This window comes from Puntigrus tetrazona, chromosome 18 (assembly GCF_018831695.1).
Source record: "Puntigrus tetrazona isolate hp1 chromosome 18, ASM1883169v1, whole genome shotgun sequence".
Taxonomy (NCBI): domain Eukaryota; kingdom Metazoa; phylum Chordata; class Actinopteri; order Cypriniformes; family Cyprinidae; genus Puntigrus; species Puntigrus tetrazona.
In genome coordinates this window covers 419,140-442,357 of record NC_056716.1, presented here as the reverse complement: position 1 = coordinate 442,357, position 23,218 = coordinate 419,140, and the positions used below count along the sequence as shown (strand labels likewise).

Below are 23,218 nucleotides of genomic sequence, written 5' to 3'. Positions count from 1 at the left end.
TTATTTTCAAGCATTTCAAGGTAATTTAGTTAATCATATCAAGATTTCCTTTGAAACGCCATATAGTTCACAAAGATGTCAGCTGTGAGCCTGTGCCTTTCTTCAGTTTGTGTCCGCAGTATCCAGCGCCGGTCCTTGTTTCTTGTGGTTGTCCTTGTCTGTCACTCATCCTTTTGAAGTAGAAGCCAACAAACTCAAGAGTGTCTTCTCATCTCATCTCAGGTCTACATCCAGAGTGACTTTGGGGCAGGGAGATGTGAGGACAAATATCCCTTTGACATCAAATGCGTAAGCGGCCTTGATCGTGCGTAAGTGTACGTGACGCTCTTTGATTCGGTGGTTTATTGATCTTCAGATCTTAAAGTCTTGAGTCTGATTGCTAAAGAATTCACTTTGTTCCCTATTTGCGTGGTAGCCAAATGCATAACCTCAAGATTATGAGTGAATGACAGACATTTTGTTCTGTTGATGAAATCAGATACGCTTTATGCCATCGCACATATGATAAACCGACCGTCCTGCGTTTTTGAGCTACTACGTACATTCAGTGAGTGATTCCCACTGGATGTTAAATCATCCTCTCTCGGCCCCGGGAGCCTTTGCGAGTGTCGTATAAGGATCATTTACTCTTCGTTTAAGTTTGTGGGACTCTGAACCGTCAGCTGTATAAGTTACATTGTGTTGTGGCCTAAATGACTAGGTCAGCTTGTTTCTGTGTACACAATCGTGCATTCTTTTGCAGTTTTCCCAAGCCTTTGCACACGTTTCGCCTTGAGAAAAACCTGACCTTAACTGCCGCTTGGTGCTGTGTGTGTCTTATGCTACTGGCATGGCGCCTAGCAGTTTGTTGTCCACCAACACTGCCCTCTTTGAGTCACGAGAACAGACGCTTTTTATGCCAGCGATGTGTGGGACACAGCTGTCCCCACGCTGACCACAACAACAGGTTGATCGCTCTGAGAAAACTACAAACGCGCATTGCTTTCCCGCCGCCGCCCGCACACCGCCTGTCAAAACGATGCATGTTTAGTTCGTTCTTTCTTTATTACGCCTTGTTTCATTTTCCCGCCGAATTAAAAGGAAAAGCGAGGACGCGAGTCTTTTGAGGGACTGGCTCTTTTGACGTTTCCATGTTAATCGCCAGCTTTCGGTTCACGACGAGTCCAGCAGATGGAGACATTTTCCGTTATACCGTCGGCGGCGAGGTTTGTACCTGGAGAAACTCGGTGTTGCCAAGTCCGCGGTTTTCCGGTGGAGTCGAGCTGCTTTAACGCGGTTGCCGCGGGTGTTTTTTCGTGTAACATAACATAATAACATAATATTTATCCCCCCGTAATTCAGGGCTAGTTTTAAGTAGCATTTGGGCAGGTTTTGTTGTGAAAGCCAGGCAGCCCTGAGAGCGACCCACGTCTTTTCAACTTGCCTTAGGAAAGGCGCTCGCTTTTTCAGGAAAGGCTTCTTACTCGAATGCCACCCCCCTAAAAAAATGACATTTGTAACGGGTTTTATTGGTGGGTATACTGGCTTAACCCTCTAAATACTGCTGGACTGTGTCCCAAAACACACTAGGCCTACTGAAAAACATTTTAAAGGTTAAAAAGCTGATGATTTAAAAAAACCAAAACATTATTTTTTCAGACATGACTGCAAAAAAAATAAGCTTGGCTAAGTTCAGGAATCATTTAACGATTAACTGGCAATACAATAAAATGGCCAGGAAAAAAAAATAAATCGTATAAATAATTCCCGCCAACAGCTGAAAATTCTAATGACGTCGTTGTCTCTGAGCTCGCGCTCGCTCGCCGCGCGGCTTTATTCCGTTTCATTCCGAGGTCAGCGCCACTCTATGCTAATCGCAGGCGGACTTGAAGAGCCCTCTGTTCTGACCACGGGTCGCTCTTCTTTTGGGAAATAACCGGTTTCCAGGGATGTGCGCGTCAGCAACAAGTCCATCCCGTCGCGAACGGGATCGAGTCCATAAAATCGGCTCATTATATTTTCAGCATAAAGCGGGCGCTTTGTGTTGCAGCATCTGCCTCCGTGCCTGCGCAGCGGAAAGTTCACCAACTCCCGTTATGGAAATCTGGAAAGCTGCTGTCCGATATCGCAGGCTATCTTTAAATATTATAATATTAAGTCATACGGTTGAGCTGGTCTTCCAGTCTAGCCGAGATCTGTCTCACCGCCTGAAAAGTGGAAAACCCTATCAAAAACCCATAGCCCAAACAACCCAGAATAGACACTGGTTATTTTTCCTATAACAAGATTAGCATTTTAATTATTTCTTCAGCAGTGTGGAATTGCAGACAATGCAGTAGGCAATGCGTGTGGTCCTCAATGACAAATCTTCACTGTAAACACAAATATTCAGTCTTTGTGAAATGTCCAAACATCCGTTGTGGTTTTGTGCGCAACAAGGGCCCCACGAACGCTATTCGGCATCCAAACCTTGCAAGTTTATTGCTTTGTCCTCACCCAACGGCTCACCCTCACCCTAATGATTAAGTCGGAGAAAGCACGCCGCGTCCACTTTTAGCCTATGATGTGATAAGAAGCCGGCAGTAATGTAAATGTGACTGGGTATTGAACGTAACAGCCTCTGTCTGTCTATTGTCTGCCCTCTGACGGGGTCTTTTAATTGGTGCCGCGGCACTTTGATCACGCTCAGAGATTAAGTGAAGCTTGAGAGCTATTATTCCAGAACCGCCCGTGGGACTACACATGAAAAGAAACCCTGCTGAGAATTTCCAGACAAGTGCATTGTGGGATAGCGCAGTTTCACAATTTATTTATTACAAACGATAGTGCGACTTCACGAACAGGACCAGAATAGAACTGTGAGTGATCTTGTAGCAGAGGACGGGCCTTTATCTGTCATTTATAAACTGTAGTGATAGAAAATACGGTGCAAAATAGAATGGATGTTGAGCTATGAACAATAACCTGTTTTCCCTTTTGGACTGCTATCATATTTATATGCATAAAGACCAAGCTGAACAGCAGTTTATTTAATATGGAAATCTGCATTATACAACATCCTATGCATTAACAGCATGTGAAATATTAGTTGTGAAATCAAAGGACAAACCTCAATTTTAAGCTATGAAAATGTTTTATGTATTAATTTTTTTTTGATTTATAATGATACTCTGATAGCTGGGAACAGATGTGAAATGACAGAACTGTTTAATTTGATGAGTCCAAACAAGCTTTCCAACAACATCGCAGCATACTAAAAAATTGTAAAAAAAAAAAAAAAAAAAAGTATTTAAAACTCGAAACAACCTATGTTTTAAAAGAATCTTGTTTGTACAAACGTTAAGAAAAGATTATAATAAGAATGCTACTTTTGAATGTAAAATTGAATGCAAATATCCAACTAAAACCATTTAGAAAAACACTCCATTAATAATGTATAAAACATTTTTTTTGTGTGAACGGTTTGGCAAACATTCTAACATTCTCTGCTGGACTCAAAACAAAGCACTTTTTGGGTTACGTTTATCTATTCTGCAATTGATTCCAGTTTTTGTTGTAGTTTTATCTTTATTTATTATTTATTTTTGAATCACATGTTGAAATGAATTGTGAACAGGTGATTATAGCCTATAGCAGGGCCTGTAACCACTAGACATGGAGGGACAATGTAATGTAATGTAGCAATTTAGCATGAAAACTTTTATTGGCTTATTTTATTTGATTGCAAATTCAAGACACAAATTCAGAAAATGTGTATATTTATACCACTGACATCAATTTCACACAAAGTGTCAGTTTCTTCAACAAAATTGACCATGTTTACAAATGTGATATTTGTAAACATTACGACGCCATATTTCCCGTTTTTGCCTTATGACAATAAATAAATAAATATTCCAAACACAACAACAGCATTATTTTGCGTCAAGCCTTATTTTTAAACGGAATACTATAGTGTTTATTATAAATAACTTTTTTATAATCATTTTTAATTTTTTTTATGCCCTCATAATCTTCAATCAAAACCGTAAATCTCTATCGGCGTATTCCAATCTGCTGGCAACGCCTTTCTTTCAACGATCCAATCAATTACCGCATGGCGAAATCAAGCCCCGCCCTACATTTTTTTTCTCATTTCAGATCCCGTTTCACTCGGATACACGTCACACTAAGGAAAGGACAATCTCAGCTTTCCGTTTCACGCCGACTTTAAATGATTCGTTTTTCCGAATGATTATTTACAGTTGCCTGCTGGTTTTAATGTCACATTTAGAGTATCTTTTATTTAAATAATTTGAAATATCAGTATTCAAAAGACAAATATATGTTGTATGTTGAAGACGTGGTTACGGCCTGAAGCAAATTAATATGATTGCCGATAAAAATACAGGCGCATACTTTGTAGTCCACTGTTGCTGTAGCGGTTGTAATATCAGCGCTCGACGAAACGTGAAAATAGACCTCAATGTTTGTAAACTGCATCAGTTTCGAACAAATATGTCGATATTTTATTCAAGTTAGAGACAGGTGACGGATATTCCCATGCGGTGGACACACCCTCTACTGGCAACTTTACCGCTAGTGCTTCCCACGGTGATGCGCAGTCTCGCTCTCATCGCTCGCTCTGTGCCTCGGAGGGCTTTGGAAAGCCTATCCGGTTGACGTGAGGGAAAAGAGCTGCTTTAAGTGAGCGGGAAAGTAAATGGGATGAAAGCTCAAGTCACTAGGTCAGCAGGTCGAACATTCAAAGCTTCTTAACTGTAGCAGGTGGAAGGAGGAAGAGCTAGAGGAGGAGGAGGAAGCGCTCTGGACTCCGCGCGGAGTGTGGGAAGACCTCAGTGGTCTTTATCATTCACCTGTGCCACATTTTCTTCGCTCGTTTTCACGCCGTGTCTTCGCTATGGACACATGGACAGTGTAAAGAAAGGGGCACCAAACAGGGGAAGGCTGTTCCGTACGCACAGACCAAGTGCGCGAATGTCTGCTATGAGAATGGATAGAGACCGAAAGAGTTGGCACTCCTGGGAGAGCTCGAGTGCGGGCGGAAGGAGCGCCGCTCGGGCGACGGTAAGGGACGCGGAGCGCGGGCAGCGCTGGAGCGTGATTCTCCTGCTCTCGCTCGCGCTGCAGCCGCAGGTAAGCCGCCGATTACGCGCTATTTTCAGCCCGCTGTCACTTTTTTTTACCCAGGGGTGTTTTCTCTCCAGGAGCTTTACGCAGACAACCCTCCGGTTCTTACTTTAGCGCTGTTTGGAAGTGATTTGCACCAGTGCGCGAATTATTAAGCGGCTCAACTTTTTTTTTTTTTTTTTTTAACGCAGCCGTTTTGTGGGCGCAGGCTCACCTTGCGCAAACGAAGCGTAAACTAAACCCCATCCAATTTTGCGATGCGTTTGCGTTGCGCGCATCGACAATTAGCTGATAAACAATTACAGTAATTATGTTTCTGGCGACGCCGTCTGAAAAGCGCGGCGACAGCTTAGCTGTTGCTATGACTACCTCCTCAAGCAAAGGCGATTCCGTTTAGCGATTTCTGACTAATTTGCGAACTTTTGTGTTTGTTGAAACGATATCGGAAATCAACGCACACTTAAAACCCACCCAGCCCGCCTCTTCGCCGTAATTAACCCCGAATTAGAGATGAGGGACCCCCATATATTTACACCTCCCTGGACGAGAGCCCTGCAGCCACCTGTTGTTCCATCTTTCTTTGTTGCGCGCCGCACTTGTCGCTGTTTTTGGGCGTGTTGCCTGGGTTTTAATGCAGATATGAAAGTCCCATGTCAGCTATGGTTCGTATGCAGCAGTATATCTGACGCGCACGACAAATTATTTTAGCAAAGCTTCTTCTTTAATGCTATTTACTGGAGAAACTAAGAACATGAAATGTAGTCTGCACTGGTGCTCTAGCTTATTTGTACAAGGCGGCATCATTTTGCTCCAGTATAAATGGGGACATTGCAGTGTTTTTTTTTCGTCTTTAGAGCAAGGCTTATTTTAATTTCATTATGTTTGCATCAGGGCAGCAAAGTAGCAGCCATTGAGATTTTATAAAGAGAAATGGGTCTGCATGCGATTTTGCTTTTGTTTGCATTCCCAGAAAACATTCAGTCACTCTAATTATACTGATCCATTTATACCACCCAAATGGATCAGAGAACGCATTTAGAGAACGCGTATCATCTTTTTATTTTCAAAATATGAACCCCTCTTACGGATTATTGAGAAGCCTACTCCGTTTAAAAACCATTTGGCATTGAAACCAAGGCACGTTATTTCTGAATCTGCTCCCAGCGCTACGCATCCCACCCCAGCCGCCTGTTATTCCAGGCTTTGAGGTCTCCGCTGGGTTGTTGGTCTGCGGTGGAGATGACATCTCACCTGCTGTGTAGGGCAGGTCCAGGGTATGAGAACCTTCTGAGCGCAGAAAGAGCATGTGTGTTCTGGCTGGATGCACATACCTGTCCTGACACTGAGGGCGTGTGAAAAATGCTTTGATGGCTCTCATCTATAAAGAAAGATCTGGAGAGAAGAATTGTAATGGTTTTTAATGCTATTGTCAAAAGAGATGAGAAGGGAAGTGATCAACAGCTTTGTATTGTTAGTTGGGCTATAAATAACAGGGATCAACATTAAGGATGGCCTAGTGGCCTGAGACCAGTTGACGGAAATGTCACTTGACCTATCCAGGCCAGACCTTTTTCATCAGTCATGAATATGGGATTATGTGTAGTAAACATTTAGATTTTATTTGAATATTGTAGCTGATATCTTTAAAGTAATATATATATTTTTTTTTAGTATGTCACATATATGTAACGATGTTATTTACATCTGGCTAATATAGATGTGGTTTGAAACTATGAGAATAACTTTTGATTAGTATATATGATTGTTTGAGAAATCTCCTATGCTCACTAAGGCAAAGCTTTAAAAGCTTATATTTATAATTTTTTTTTGTTTTTTTAGCCATTACAAGTCTTTGTCACATGACCCTTTAAAATATAAAGTAGGAATCTTTTTAAAATTAAAAATGTCTTTAATTTCAATTTATAAAAATGTCCTTGTTGTATAAAATGATTAATGTGATATTATGCATTGAACCTATATATATTAAATATGTTTAAAAGGGTAGACTTTATTTAATAAATCTCTCAAATCCCACTGTTTCCAATAAAAGTGTTTATAGCTTTTTTTTATAAAATAAAAATAAAAAATAATTAATGCAAGTAATTCATGATTGATTCAAAAATATATTTGTTCTTATTAAACGTATGATTGCTATTATTAGTGTGGTATTTTGCATTATATTTGAGGCAAAAATGCTGGGTTGTTCCAACCCAAAAATGGGTCAAATATGGAATACGCTTATTGTTAAAATTTTCATCAACAGTTGGGTTTGTCCATATTTGACCCAATTTTGGGTTGAAACAGTCTAGCATTTTTTGTGTTTAAAGTAATATCAGGAACTACTGGAACCAACTGGGCCAGTTAAAAATAATCTGATGAGCCTGTATATTACATACAGTATGCACACAAATCATGGCCTAAAGAAGCAGGGCGGTAATGTGTCATATAGACCAGCTGTGTTTTCAGTGCTGTCTTATACTCCCTGTAGCAGTTGTCCATTAACAGTTGGAGGATAACCGTTTGAACAGTACAGCCATTCATGAATTGTATGGAGAGTATTAAAAACTGAAATTAAGGATGATTCCTGGTTAAATGCTTAAGGGATGGATAATAAAACAGGGAAATCATTGATGTAGTGAGATAAGAATAATACTTTAACAGTTAATCAATCAATGTCCCCTCTGAAATGTGTTATGGACACATCCTTTAGGTTTTAAACAGCAGCATGTCTTTGTCTCTGATGCCGAATGGCAGGAGTTCAGCACGAGTCTTTGTGGGATTTTAATGTCTCTGTAATGAGCCCTGTGATGCAGCTCCACAAGAGAGACCGCTGAAATACAGGTATGTTGGGAATGACCCTGGCAGAGGATAGAGGGAGAGGAAGAAAGAGAGATGGAGAGTGATGGCCGGTGGTCTATCTGCCGAGCGTTTGATGTGTCCATGTTTTAGGAGCAGGAATGGGACAACATGCCATGATGGAACAATGGGAGGACAGTGCAGCCATTCAGCGGTCCTGCTCAAACATGGGGTCACGGGGAGAGGACAGGCACCACCGAGTCTTACTGTCTGACCCGGCTTGGAATTTCCTATTCTCAGGAGAATCAGTGTGTGTGTGTGTGTTTATTTGTGTGGGAGAGAGTGTGTGATGCACATCAACATTTTTTCAAGCATGTGCATCTTTAGGATTTTAAAATAAATAAATAGTCTGCGATAGTTTTGATAAAGCATGTTTTTTAGCTTTGGGAAATCTTGAGAGTACATAAAATGTCCAGTTGTCCCTTTGCAGTGTGTGCGCGCGTGTGTGTGTGTGTGTGTGTGTGTGTGTGTGTGTGTGCGTGCGTGCGCGTCTCCTCCTTTGTGACAAAAAGAGAGGTGAATAAAAGAATGGCAACAATGAAAGTCTGAACATAATGATGAGAGAACAAGATATCTTTTCCCAAGTGAAAAAAAAGAGAATGACACAGTCGGAGAGGGCAAGGTAGGAGCTGGGTTGTAAAAGTGTTCCTCTCTGGGGAGAGAGGGAGAGAAAAGAATGGAGAGGTATTGATATAGAGAAAGAATGGAAGACGGAGTGCAAGGGGTTGAAGAGTAGGAAGTAACTAACACAAGAGAGTAAGGAGAGAAAGCGTGAGAGAGGGAGAGGCAAGACATGAGGACGTAAATAACCTGGGGGGAGAAGATGAAGGTAATGAAGTTAAGTGAGCATGCAGATGAAGAGGGTGATTACAGCACAGAGGAGGACTGTACTTGTCCGTTTGGACATGGGGATTTTGCTTTGAATCAATGTTATCGTCTGTTCTTTCTGTCTTTATCTGCCTTCAGATACAAAGACTACTAGAGTCATTATCTGTCTGGATGAATGGGGTCTCGGGAGGATTTGTGTTGTTTGTGTTTGTAGGCTGTTGGATTCGAAGGAAACATCACAAACTGTATTAAATAGGGACGCACCAAATGTTCGGCGAACAAAATTGTACATAACCGAATAGATAATAGAATATAACTGAATAACCGAAAAGACAAATACATTTTTTTTTTAATCCGTGCAAATCAATCCACATACAAAAAAAATAGTTAGCCTTTTTCAGATTTGGATTAAAGATGACAATGATCTTCCCCTCTGAAACAACGGGTCTTCTCGTTTCCTCCTCAGTATTCTGTTTCTCTCAGAAGTACGTCACAATACGGAAGTAAAATCTGCAGTTGCACGCAGACTTTAAGCATTTCTTTTTAATAATAACAATCGATATACTTGTCATCTACACTACAAAACAATAAGATGCATATTTATATTCATACTTTGGTCTCGACAACAGCATTGATATTCTAACCTGCACTGGCCATCATCCAGATGTGATAAACCTGTTTTCAGAAAGCCAGTAACTGTAGAGAATATGAACAAGGATCATGAGAGAATTAAAATTCTTAACACCTTTGGAGGCTGAAAGCGCTGCTTCTCATCTTAATGAAGTCCTGCACTCTTATCGCTTCAATTTTCCTGTTTGTTTTCCATTTTTTTTTTAAACTTGCGTTTTGAATTTCCACAGGTTGTCTGTGCGGTGGGCACATTCGAGGTCCAGATTCGACAGTGGCTAAACCCTCAGGGCTTTCTGCAGAGCGGTCAGTGCTGTGACCCCCAGGCCGGTGGGGGGCAGCGCTGCTCATCAGGTGATCAGTGCGAAACCTTTTTCAAGGCCTGTCTGAAGGAGTACCAGGCTCGGGTTGCACCAACCGGCACCTGCACATATGGCACCGGGAGCACACCTATCCTGGGTGGCAACTCCCACACCATACATCATCATAGAAACGAGGGATTCGACAGCAGAAATGGACGAATTGTTATCCCATTTAAATACGCATGGCCGGTGAGTACACCTCTCATTTATTTATCTGCTTAGTGAACACTGATGAGGTAAAAAATCATTTGCTGTAGACACCTTTGACTTGGAAGACATTTGGGTAAAGTGTAGTTTTTTCCGATCTGTTGTGCTTGGTTGAATATTTCAGGAGGATTTTCTAAAGGGCAGCTGTCATGTAACCATTAAACTGTCCTTGTTGCCAATACCTCACCTCTGCTGCCCGTATCATGTCAGTTCTTGAAGGTAAACTGTGTAATTTACAAATCATCAGGTGGAAATGACAAAAAACACGTATTCACTTATCCGTATACCGATCTAATGTTAATCATATTTCTGACAATGATCTGTTAGCAGGACAGAGCCACAGTATTTGTACTTTTTCTTTGAAATCAACTTATCTTTCCCAAATACCTTACCTAAAGTTGTCTCTACATGTTAAAGAGATTGTCATTTACTCCTCCTTATGTCCACCCAGAAGACTTTTGTTCATCTTCAGATATTTTTAATGAAATCAGGAAGTGTTACACCAAAACATTAATGCTTCAAAAGTTTCCTAACCAGCGAAAACAATATTCATGCAGAACATAGACCTCTATGTAAGCTGAATCAATAATAAAATGGTGTTCAGCATTCTACAACAAAGCGAACAGTTCTTGAGTCCTGCCCAGCTCAACAGCGCCCCACATTTTTCCAGTGTAAATGTGTGGTGAGAAATGGAACTGCAGAGCATTGTAATTATGAGCCATTGCGGCTCATTCCTTCATAAAATTACAGTTGAACTAGTGATGTCACACGGACTATTTTGTTGATGTTCTTGCTACACTTTCTGGACATTAACCGTGAAAGCACCTCACTCTCTATAGGGTTAAGAAAACTCTCTGATTTCATTAAAAATATCATATGTGTTCCAAAGATGAATGAAGGTCTAACGGGGGTGGAATGACATTTTTAGGTGAACTATCCCTTTAAGTATGTTCATTATACAGCATTTGTGTCACTTGTGTTGTGGAGATTTTTTAAGTGCCAAGAAATCTCTCTAAAAGTATCTTTATTTGCGCTTTCAAAGATGACCAAAAGTCTTATACGTTTAACCATGATTAGTAAGTGATGACAGAGTTTTTGTTTTTGATAAGAACAACACTAGAAGCGTTTGTTTTCCAATCCATTCACAAATTTGAATCGCATTCGGTAGTTTCCCTAAAGCTACATAAGCTGGCCCACTATTTCATTAACTGGCTGATAGGCAAGTTTTCACTTAACCTTGATCTGACCTCAGCGGCGTTATGCAGAGCATATGGAGGTAGTAATGCTGGCTGACGTGGACGTGCTGTGCCAGTGATCTTTACTGAACCTCGCTGTGAGTGCTGTGGTCAGTGTTTGATTTTTATTTTTTTTTCCAGCATGGGTCTTTAAACTGATTACGCACTTATTGATTAGAGTGGATGGATGGAGTGGGCGTGAGAGAAAGAGAGAAAAAGATGAGGGGTTAAGATTGTAGCACAACTTTTAATTGTATCTGTTGGGGTTGTGGTGTTCGTAAAGCAACATAATGAATTTGATGAGCTACATGCTGATATTTTGTATAACATCACTGGGACATTTCATTGTCTCTCTGCTGCTTTGTCTCAACCAAACTATTTTTACTGATGGCGCAAAAATAAAGATATTATTTGGTCTTATTTTGTCTGAATCTGATACTCGCTAGGCTATTCGTCTTGTTTATTGAAGGGCCTCAAAAGCAGCATCACATTTGCAGCCCTGCTGTTGAAAACCAATGAAAACGGTTTTGGCTACAGTGTCAGAAATACACAATTTGTTTTTTGATCGGTTAAATCAAACCTGAACATACTAATTTGCGGCTTGTTTATCTCTGGTAATTGACCAGAAAATGTGTCTTTCTTTGTCTCCCACTGTGCTTAATCATTTTCCGGCTCTTTCTTTTGTCAAACGTGTCTGTTCTCTCTTACTTTCCAGACAAACTGACGTCACTAGTTTTTATTGTCCGGAGTAATAGAACAGACGCTATCACGACAAATAGACCATTAATCGTCGACTTAAAAGCAAATCTTTAATTAGACCACTGTGATTTAATAGTGGTGTGGTTTTTAATGATGCAATTTTTCAACTTCATACAAACTCGGGGAAAACAGAAATATAAAAGAGAGGTGCCCAAGGCCCAAGAAGGAAACCGACTCTTTTGTTTGTCCGTGCTTGAGATTATGAATGTCTTTTCGCTATGCTAAGTCATCGCACATAATACTAATCTCATCATCGGTATCTAAAGGGAACGGTTGGGGATATCAAACTCTTCGATGAGTCACAGAAACCCCCAATAAAAGAAAAACGAGTCTGATGACCTACATATCTCTCTCATGTAAAATATTATATAGTATAGTCTTGCTGTAATTACTGTCTACCGCGGTGCTGCATTACAACCAGCTTCAGGCCTCAGAATTCCTCCAAAATAGAAATTCTGCTTTGGCTGGAGGAGACTGATAGGCCAGTGCAAGGAGTTCTTTCTTTTGATGAACCTCAATAAATGCTGAAGTTCTGTGAATTTTAGCCTTCTAATTGAAATGGAGCCTCGATGTTGAATGCTCTTTTGTCATTTATCATATATTTGCTTTACTTTTGAATTAATTAATTTGGCACTTAAACTATAAATATACATACAGGTATACAGCATGCCACCTAGCTAATGCTGATATATGTGAAGAACCTACAGTAGAAAATGAATTGGGGTTAGAAAGGTGATATTGTTTTTGTAACTACATTAATTATAAATGGCAATAATGTTTTCAATAAAGCCCAAAGCTAGCTGGAGCTTTGCCGGTGCAGGGGGAAATCATCAGATGCAGGCCAGCTGTCTTGGCTCAGAAGAACAGGTCTAAGAGCCTCTGGCAAATGGACCTCTGTGTAGTGGATTGGCGCTAGGGATGTGCATTTTTCTGACGTGAAATGTTTTGAAATTTAGAAGTCACAATTCTCAACATTTAGCAAACATTTATGCAAACCAAGTTGATATTTCAATATTCTAATAAGACAATCACAACCTGTACACAGAATAAATATTTTAATTAAAGGGTTTATATTGACATTGTAAAATTTAGTAGTTATTATTATTATTATTATTATTATTATTATTATTATTATTATTATTATATAATTTTATTTTTATTATTATATTTATAATAATTATTAAAACTACTATTAATAATATGAATCATTATCATAAATATTATTATTATTATTAAGATGATAATTGATTTGTAAATTTAATACTGTAACAATAATATTTAAATAATTTTATTTACACTAATAAGTTACAAAAAAAATTCTCTTAATTCTTTACTTTCAAAAAAAGATATATATAATACCCTTAAACTTTCAACACAAGATGGCAAAATACTGCTGGAATGCTGCAAACGTCTGTCTGCAGAAATATTGGAAATAGTATGAATCTGTAAATAAAATAAAACTAGTGAAAGGTGCATTCAAAACGCACATAAAAGTCATGAAAATGCACATAAAATCCAAGCAGAGATCCTGCATTAACTGTTAACTGAGCCACTCTGATATTGTGAATAAAACGGCGATTATCATACAGACCAATTTATTTGTAGTTGTTGAGTAGATGCAATGTGGAAATGCATAATTATTATTATTATATGTACAAACTGTTTAAACTGTGAGTGTGAGAAAAACGGCTGTCTGGATCAGTTTCAGGGCAGGGCTGAAGGGCGAGAGAGAGGGAGTGAATGGATTTGTGTGGGCATCAAGGGAGTGAAAGAACCGTATTATCTGTCCATCTTTGTGTGGTGGTTCAGGAGGAAGGAGGGAGGGAGGGGAGGTATCAGGATCCCAGCCTCAGGTGAGCAGACAAACAGGTGAGCGCAGGTATTATGAGGAAAGGTGAGCCGTTCTTTCTCTGGCTTTCTTCCCTTCTCTTCTCGTCCGCTGGCTTTCTGATCTTCCCAGCCTCTCGGTTCACGCTGTAAGTGTCGGTTCCTGAGTGATGACCCACACAGCGTGTTTCGCCGCTTAACCGTGTTGTCATACTGTAACGCATTGTGGCTCTCCCATTGTTTAGTGTTTCCTGATTAATGGTGTCATGATTGAAGCTGTTGGCCTTCATGTGGTCGCACAGTAAATGAGATCATCACTCTCCCTTTCTTCCTTCGTGACAAGAAAAGAAGAGATGAGGGCGTCTGTGATCAGGGTGAATGAATACGGAGGGGAAGTGGATGTGTGGGAACTGTAGTTCGTGGGGTTTGGGGATCATTGTCTTTTGTCGATGGCTTTAGTGGAGCGGTTATTAGCTTCATCAAACGCTGGTGCGTTTATAAGGAAGAGGGTCAGATGATCCGAAACTAGAGGTGAATTGGAGTTCTGTAGGTGACTGCAGCTCAGAGATTTGAATAATCACCATCCGAATACAAAGCAAGCCATTTGAATAACATGCAGGCTGGGAAATATGACCACTGTTGTAATTATAAATAATACATATGACATTTAAACACGTATTTGTACAATATCCTGTCCAAACCTGTTCTCAGTTGTCATCAGAAAAGGATATTTTGTGTATCCTTAAATCAAGCAGGATTGTACGGAATCTCTAAAATAAATAGATTTTGAGCTCAAAAATCTGTAATATTTCAGCCCGATATATTGTTAATTGAAGGAATTTTCCATATTCATTTTTTAATACCTGTTTTTTTTATTCTGTATTGTGTTTAGGGTTGAAGGAAATGACCGTTAAACTGAATGGAACACAAAAGGACATTATCCATCTATTTTGTTTCCTTAAGGTGCAGATGTTGTGCGTTTAATTCCCTGCATGTTGCTGAATTTAAGTGAGTGTGATAACCAAGTCCTGAAGCTTATCTGATGAAGATTGGATTCATACCCTCTAGATATTCAAAGCCATATATCACTGTCCCAGCAATGCTCTGGGTGTTTGTGTTTATAAGCAGCAGTTTCTGGAGCTTCTGCTTTTTAAAGACTGGGTTGTAGATAATTTACATTATTAGTTGATTGTACCTTTTTATTATTATTATTATCATTCTAACAGTTCCCCTATAGCAGGCTGAGGTCACGCACATTGTTCTCTTGCGATCCTGCACCTCATTAATCACCCACACCTGAGATCAAACCTCAGAGCAAATTTGATTAGAGACACAGCAGTTATTAACTAGGATACTAATTTTACTAATGTGCCATTTAGCTGACACAAACTTTTCTTTTGTTTTGTTACTGGAAATGTTTCTCTGGGCTAAGCATATATGGGTAATAATTACAAATAAAAATCCAAAGGATATAATAATAATTTATATTATGAATAAAAACATACATACTCAATGTATCTATAGTGTGTAATCAATTTAAATAATGCATAAATTATGACAATGCTAATTAGGCTTCAAGTAAGCTTTTTTATGCAAAATATACTTCTTTTTTTTTCAAACACCCACAAATATTTTCACAGTCTTTATAAGATACAAAGAATGCTGTTAGATAACGCAGTCCTTGCAGGGTTTTAACCTTTAATGTTTCACTTTCCAGTCCAGATCTTCCACCAGAAAGCTACACCGCTGCAAAATCACCACCACCATTTTAAATTCTTCTCTCAATTCCTCTTCCATTAAAGCTGTAATCTTGAGCTTTAACTTGGGCAATCGAATGTACCTGAAGGGGATATGGCTGGCTAAATGGAGTGGGCATGTCCAGACATGATCCCTGCCTGGGCTTATGAGTCCCATCCATCAATTAAAATGTAAAAAGCAATTTATCCATGACTCTGTCAATTCCAAAGAGCAAATTCAGTAGATTGAATCTGAATGAAAGAAAATCCATCCATAGGTTTCTGTGGAAATGTTTCAGTCACAGTTCATCATAAGAAAATATATAACATTTGTCCGGAAATAATGGCTCTGTGAGCTGTGAGAGCATTTTAGAGGCTGTGTTGATGTGGTTCCATAGTCAAAACAGCTATTAATAGAGCTGTTGTGTGTTTACTTAGGCTAATTTTGACAAATGTTGACTTCATACAAATGATATTGATGCCAGCGTTCTCTATGAGTAGGTCACAGTTTACAGACATGCTGTCGTTAGCAGGAAAAACACACCCAGGACCTGACGCAATTGCACATGGGAAAAAAATACTTGGAACTTGTAAATCTCCTTTTAGACAGTGCTTATATATCTGTATCGTGTGTAATATGATGTACGCACTCTGTTTTGTGATTATTTATGTGTATGTGTGGGTGAGAGAGAGTGTAAGAGAGTGTTTGTCTCCAGGGCGAGCTGTAAACTGATCCCCTTCTATTATGTCATGTTGTATTTTGGAGAGTTTCAGCACTCAGTTACCTGGACATTCCTGCTGCCTGGGAACCAGAGAAACTCATTTACTGCAGGGATACAGAGAGAGAGAGAGAGAGAAAGAGAGACTTCTGTTAACTCCTACCAGCGCATACCTGTGCAGTCACGCAGATAGACTAATGTATACCGTGCAATTGTTTCAAGACCGTTTCGTCTCTCTGTAATGTGCTGGCTTTTTTATTTTATAGTACATCTGTATGCAGACTCGCAGGGATTGAAAACACCTGTAAAGACGGCAGTCACGTACAAACACAAGCTTTGACTCGTCGACACGCCATGTTAATTCCATTAACATTCATTCGCGTGCGTGCTGAAGATAAGATCCTAGCCTTGGGACAGTAGAGTTGGGGGACACTGGGACGGAGCGCTCTCATTTGTGTGCAAATTGGATTGAAGTGGGAGTTTGCATAAAGGAAGGGGCGCTCGTCTCGCTCTCTTCTCACCTTCAGTCAAAATAGAACATAATTTAACTGTATGTGTGTAAAGTTTTGGGAGTGATATCCTTTTTTAGATATTGGAGTCACTACAGAATTGCAGCGGCTGATAAATTTATCAACCGCATTAACATTTCTCCATCTTGAATTTGCAAACTATAAACTTAAGGCCTATTCGAACGGCGCTGTGGGTTTTGGTCAACGTAAACTGCCGTAGACGCTCTTGCTTCCGATCATATTTGCTTTCAAGCTAAAAACACAATAAAATGAAGAGCCAGACTGGCTACTGTTATGTCAGTAGTAAGATTACTCGCCTTCATTTTTGCATTGAATGATACAATGTTTTAAATGCACAATATCTTTTACGAACATATAATGATACAAAAAAGTATAATTATACTAAATCAACCACAAATTAAGCATGGTTTTGCTATACTGACCGTAGCTGAACAATGGTAATTGTAGTAAAACTGTGGTTATAATAATGGTAATTAATTCGAATCACTACACATACATTCGAGAGTGCGTGATCTGCATGTACAAAACAGACCCTTCCACCTCTGTAATAAATATCACATCCAAAATCTAAACTCAAACATAGCTTAGAAAATGAATCCCATCTGAACTGGACTAAAGAATTACAATTATGAAAAATGAAATGAAGTACTGAATTGTTGTTGTTTTTTTTAGCTCTTTTAGAAGTTGTTGTGCTATCCAGTAACAAATATTGATACAATTTATAAAATACAAAAATGAAAAACTATTGCAAACTAATATGATGTATTTAATATCTCATATTTAAAAAGAATACTGGTAGCCCATGCTGTATTTACAAAGAACTATGGGAGTGAAGCAAGTCCTGAAAGATCAAGCAGAAAAACTGTAGAGTCGTTAAAAATGTAGGATAGAAGAACAAGAAACCGATTACAGTGCACTGGTAAGATTATAAGGAAACGGGCAGATAAAACATTTAGACTGTCACTTTACTGGCTCACTGATTGGATAAATGCTATGATAATTTCATGCTCTGCTCTATTGTTCTTGTTATTCTTCTGTATCTTTTATTCAACCTTTTGCTCTATTCCCTGGCCTCATGATTTCGTCCTTTTCCAAAAGTCACTCATCCATAACGTTCCTCCTACGCTCATTCTCTCCCTCTCTTTTCATCTACTCACTCTTGGGTGCTGTCTTGTTAGCTGGACTGTGCTCTCTTGTCTTATCTACTCCAGACTCACAATTCCTCGTCCTTTATCGGACTGTCTTCTGTCTAACGCAGAGACAATTACATATTAAAGAGCTGGGAGTCAGACACAGGTTTGAGTCGGCGTTATTACCCTGAGTTTACTCTGACTGGCAGGTTACTTTAATTGGCCGCTCTCATTTAAATAGGCCTTGTCAGTCCTTCCTGTCATTTCATCGCTCATCTCAGTTTATCCTTTTCAAACCCCTCCTTCTATCCTTAAATTGAACTCTTTTTTTTTTTCCAATTCAAGTGTTTTCTATTTCTCCCTCAGCTCCTGAAATACAGGGTTTTGGTGTCCTGCATAATGAACTCATGCACCGAGGGCTGTTATTTCCACACTTAATGGGGCAAGTCATTGTGATGTCCTGTGGTTCTGATTGGTAGGAGTGTGACTGTTCTTTTTCTTCAGTGGCCGTTTCATTTGTTCACCGGTTCTGAAGCCTCCTTTAGAGAAATGAAAGAGACGCTGAGTGCAGATGACAAGCACGAGCACAATCAGTCTCACAGGCCACAGCATGGCAGGCATAAGGGCACTTTGCTCTTTCTCCATGCTCTTGTGCTCTGGTCATTAATATAGTTTTATGTAAACATATTTTGCAAATACAGCTCCTGTCATTTAAGTTAGAAAGTTGAATTTACACTCGTACACTAGCTCTGTTTCAAAGTTTGAAGGCCAGATTGCACAGTAAAAAGAAGTCAAAACTCAAAAAGCCAATTGCACTTTTTTAGACTTTTTTTTTGGTTGGAAAAAAAAAACCTCAGACCAGTGCTATTATAAAACTTAGAACAGTTTGAATTGGATACGGTCCTTTTAGCCGTCATGTCATGACTTAATCAGTTGACTTAATCTGTCCCTTTTACTTTCACTGTATTGTGCCTTGTACTCTTCCCACTCACAATATATATATATATATATATATATATATATATATTACACTTTTTATGTGAACATGCCAGACGGGGTAATTTCCTGTGAAAGACAAAAGGGGCCGCCTGCCCTGCCTTGGGCCCTGACGGGGAATGACTCGAGGAGGCCTGTTGTTTTTAGTGCTCAGAAATCACATACCTTTGTCAAGCCAATTAACCCAAAAAGAATTTGACTTTGAGAGACAGGGGAGATGATGTGAGGATGGGACAAAGTGGGAGAGTGAGGCTACTGATAATCATGCCTGGGATGAAAGAAAAACAGTGAGAGAGAGAGAGAAATAAGCAGTATGAGGGGCAGGAGGGTAGGGTCAGGGCTTCTGTGTAGTGTCCATCACGTGTCTTGCATTCTAATATTTAATGTGTGTTTACATGCTTTTATAAACGCCTGCACCGCTTCAGTGTCTGGCTGTGCGTCGGCAGAGAAAGGTAAAGGAGACTGACCAAAATTTAATCTGAGAAACTATTATTTGACAGTGTTAGATTCCACCAGAACATGCAAGTATATTAAGTGGACTTGATTTAATTTTTGTGAAATGTGTTTTTGAAATGTTACCTGGACTAGTGCTGTTAAACTATTAAAATTTAATTCCTGTTGTTTGATATCTGAATTAAAATAAAAGCTGAAAATGTAAACATTAGATGAGAAACAAACAGAAAGGCACCTAACTGATTTAAAACATTATTATTTGAAATAAAATTTACATTTGTGATGTACTTGTTTTGGAGACTTTTCGCCATTTTTTTTTTTTACCATTCACTTTTTTCATTCAGATTTTTTTCCCTTGTCAAATAAACCTAAAAAGAATAACTCAATTTAATTGTTGATATGCAATAAAAATCCACATCAAATGATATCCATATCATTTGTAAGCTTCCCATGTGTAAGCTGTGCATGTAAGTCGGTTTTGTTTCTTTGTCGGTGCTGCTCTGTGTATGAATATTCAAGTAAATGCCCGTGGGCTGCACTGCGGCCAAATGCCAAACCGCCTAAAGGCTTTTCAGAAACCATACATCCCTCTCAAAGAGAAAAACCAGAAGACAGAAGAAGTAGGATGAGGGACAGTCAAGAATGCTGAACGGTTTTAAAACAAGTAAATAGTTTTGGTGTTGAAGCAACGAAAATACACAGCCACAGATTTGGAGATGAGCGTCCATGTTTGGGAGACAGAATTCATACAGGAGATTACATAGTGTTCCTAGAGCACACAAACAACAGAGCGGACCCTTGTCTCTCTCTCTCTGAGGTCACTAGGGGTAAAGTGAAGAGATAATTAATGTAGCTGTTCTAATTTGGTCTCTTCCTCTCTAAAAAAACCCTCTGTGGCTCTGCTGGTAACACCTTAGGTGGATGCTACAGCTTCCATGGCAACACCTGCTCTCTGCAGGTGTGTGAGAGCGGGAGAGGACCGGATGAGTGTAGTTATTATGGGCTTGGGTAAATGTGTGCGTGTCTGTGTGTGAACGTGCATAATTACTATATTGATGTTTTAAGAGACTGTTTTTCCTCATCGGACAAAGTGTAGGCCTGCATCCATGATTCATTTGTCCTTGTTACAACAGGGACGTGATGTGATTTTTGTATCTCACAGTAAAAGCAAATAAGGAATATGGTATAGAACGTATTAAACATTTATACTGTATTCATATTTTGCTGTTTAATAGACTGTGTATGTATGTTGAAATCCATTGTGCTACTTAATTTTTTTCCTGCCTGGTCTTATGGCATAAATGTAGTATCAATTTTAGCCAGACGTGAAATATATGTACCAAGAAGTACATATCACTGCAGCTTCTAAAATAAATTTATTTTAGAAGCTGCAGTGATATGTACTTCTTGGTACATATATTTCACGTAGAAGCAGGGAAACGCCAACACCTTTTATTCAGATTTTCGATTAATAAGGTAGAATTTTCACACAACTAGTTTAAATAATATCATTTTATAACTTCCTAAAATTATTAAAGGATTGGTTTACCCAAAAATGAAAATTCTGTTGTTCCAAACTCATGAGACCTCCGTTCATCTTCGGAACACAAATGAAGATATTTTTGCTGGAATCTGAGAGGTCTTTATATCACTTTTGCATTTGTTAACACTATCAGGTAGGTTTAGGGTCGGATTTGGTTTAGGGCATATTTCCCACGTGATGGAGCATTAACTTTTAGCAACAGTCCACGGATTTTACGTAACTATGTCAAAATAATAAAAATGTGCCAGGGTTCACATATTGAACCTGTGTTTATACGCCCCTCGGTGAAGATTTCTCTTTGAAACTGTGACAAAACGTGCAGTAATGTATGTTAAAACAGTGTTCCATGCGAGCACAGAGGTAAATATTTTTGAGACCATTTAGATTTTTTTTAGCTTGTTCTGTTTTTTCATTCAATTTCCACTCAGTTCATATTCGTTATCTAAGACGATATGGGTTATGAGACCAGATACGTTTTGTGGCTGTTGTTACTTTTTGTGGCTGAGATCAAACATTTTACAGTTTGTACAAGGGGCAAAGTGTTTACAAAATGTTTACATGGGTTTATTGGGAAAAAGGGGTGCTAGAAAAGCATGACGGAGGGTTATGTCAAAACAATATGTAAGAATAGTGAGTCAGTGATGGAGAGAGACAGAGAGAGGGAAATTCCTCTCGGAGGACTGGGAGTTCTTCCTGTTGGAATGAGCTCTGTTTGTACAGGCTGCCTCAGTCGGGATATCCTCCTGTACCCCCCATCTGCGGGACACCGTTTGAGTTTTGCCAATCATTAGTCCTTTTCTTTTCATAACCTTTTTTTGTCACGTGGTATGTCATAACTGCTGTCATAATTTACAGCGGTGTCCAAACACCACACTGAAAAATCTTTTCAGCGCTGCTGTCTTTAAAGCAAAATATACAAATATACATTATACTTCGTCATTCTGACATCGATTATTCATTTTTCAATTAAACTTTCATTTCAAACTGATACTTACGAGAAAAATGCTAGAGGCCTGGAGGTCCCAGACTTTTAGACTTCACTGTATTATCCTGACCGTCACTGAATATGAGAGAGACCGACAAAGAGAGCGAAAGTGAGAGAGAGTGAGCAAGTGTGTAAAGGGCAATGAGTTTAAAGATGAATGCAAGTTGGTATATAGATGTTTATGGTTGAATGGACAGATATTTGAGAGGGAGAGAGAGAGAGAGAGAGAGAGAGACAGAGACAGAGAGAGAGAGAACATAAAGGGCTTTTTAACAAAAGCCTTCGTCAGGGCTTCAATGGAAAAAGAAGGCTGTTGCAGAATAGCATACTAACATACTCTTCTTATTATTGCTGCAGTATATGTAAGTGTATATAAAACATTTTTAATAAGTAATATAATTGGTAACAGAGTAATAGTAATGGATAAAGTCCTGTTCACGCCAAGATGATAACTATTAAGATAAGGCAACACTTTATTTTAGAGTCTCTTAGCTATTTGATTATTAACATGCCATTTGTTTGTGGCAATTAAGCACATATTAATGCCTTATTCTTCATGACCTTATTCTACATCCCTAATCCTACCCAATACCTAAACATAACTACCTTACTAACTATTAATAAGCAGCAAATTAGCAATTTAATGATGGGAAAGTTGTAGTCGTAGTGTTTGCTGTTTCCAAAGATAACGCTAAAGATATAGCACTTAGCAATCACAAATGTACATTATTTGCATGCGTTTAAAAACCCTTCAGAATAAACATTTCGTCTGTGTGCTGTTCTGATTATGCGCTCTTCCTGAGCACATATACTCGAAGCGCACGCACGCTAACAGTGGCACTGCCCTCCTCCCCCAGCACCACCTGTCTAGATTTCCCCTACTTTACTTTGCAGCCGTGAAATGTATCCTAATCCCTGCAATTGCAAATACGTTTCAGCAACATATAGCAGATCTAGCATTAAAAAAATGATGTTAAATCTATTAGAACAGTTGTTATCATTGAAGTTACTGCTTGAAATACTATATTAGATACAATGCATCGCGGTCAGCTTAACCTTGCTTTGCTGTTAATGTGAATTAAATGTTTATCGTTGATTAATATTTACCGCTTTACTGTTGTGAATGCATAATGCTATAAGTACTTTTTAATATGCTTTGTAGTGTTTGGTAAGCCATTACATTCTGAACACAGTTAAGGGTGGAAGGGGAGAGATGGAGAGGAAAACCATTTAGATATTTCATAACTGTTTAATCTTGCCAGCCTGAGGGTGTTTTTCCAAACAAGCATTTTCTCATAGTAGAGGGTATGGATCTA

General features: G+C 39.1%; 1 protein-coding gene across 2 annotated transcripts in view; it reads left to right on the top strand.

The window, feature by feature from the left end:
• Positions 1-4,157: 4,157 nt before the first annotated feature.
• The window catches only part of LOC122362946 (protein jagged-1b-like), a 38,363-nt gene continuing 19,302 nt past the window's right edge, over positions 4,158-23,218 (top strand). For both annotated transcript variants that reach the window (XM_043264754.1, XM_043264753.1), the window contains exons 1-2: positions 4,158-5,115; positions 9,654-9,971. In XM_043264754.1, the coding sequence (XP_043120689.1) occupies positions 4,888-5,115; positions 9,654-9,971 (546 nt within the window). In that variant the 5' untranslated portion in view covers positions 4,158-4,887. The remainder of the gene's footprint in view (positions 5,116-9,653; positions 9,972-23,218) is intronic.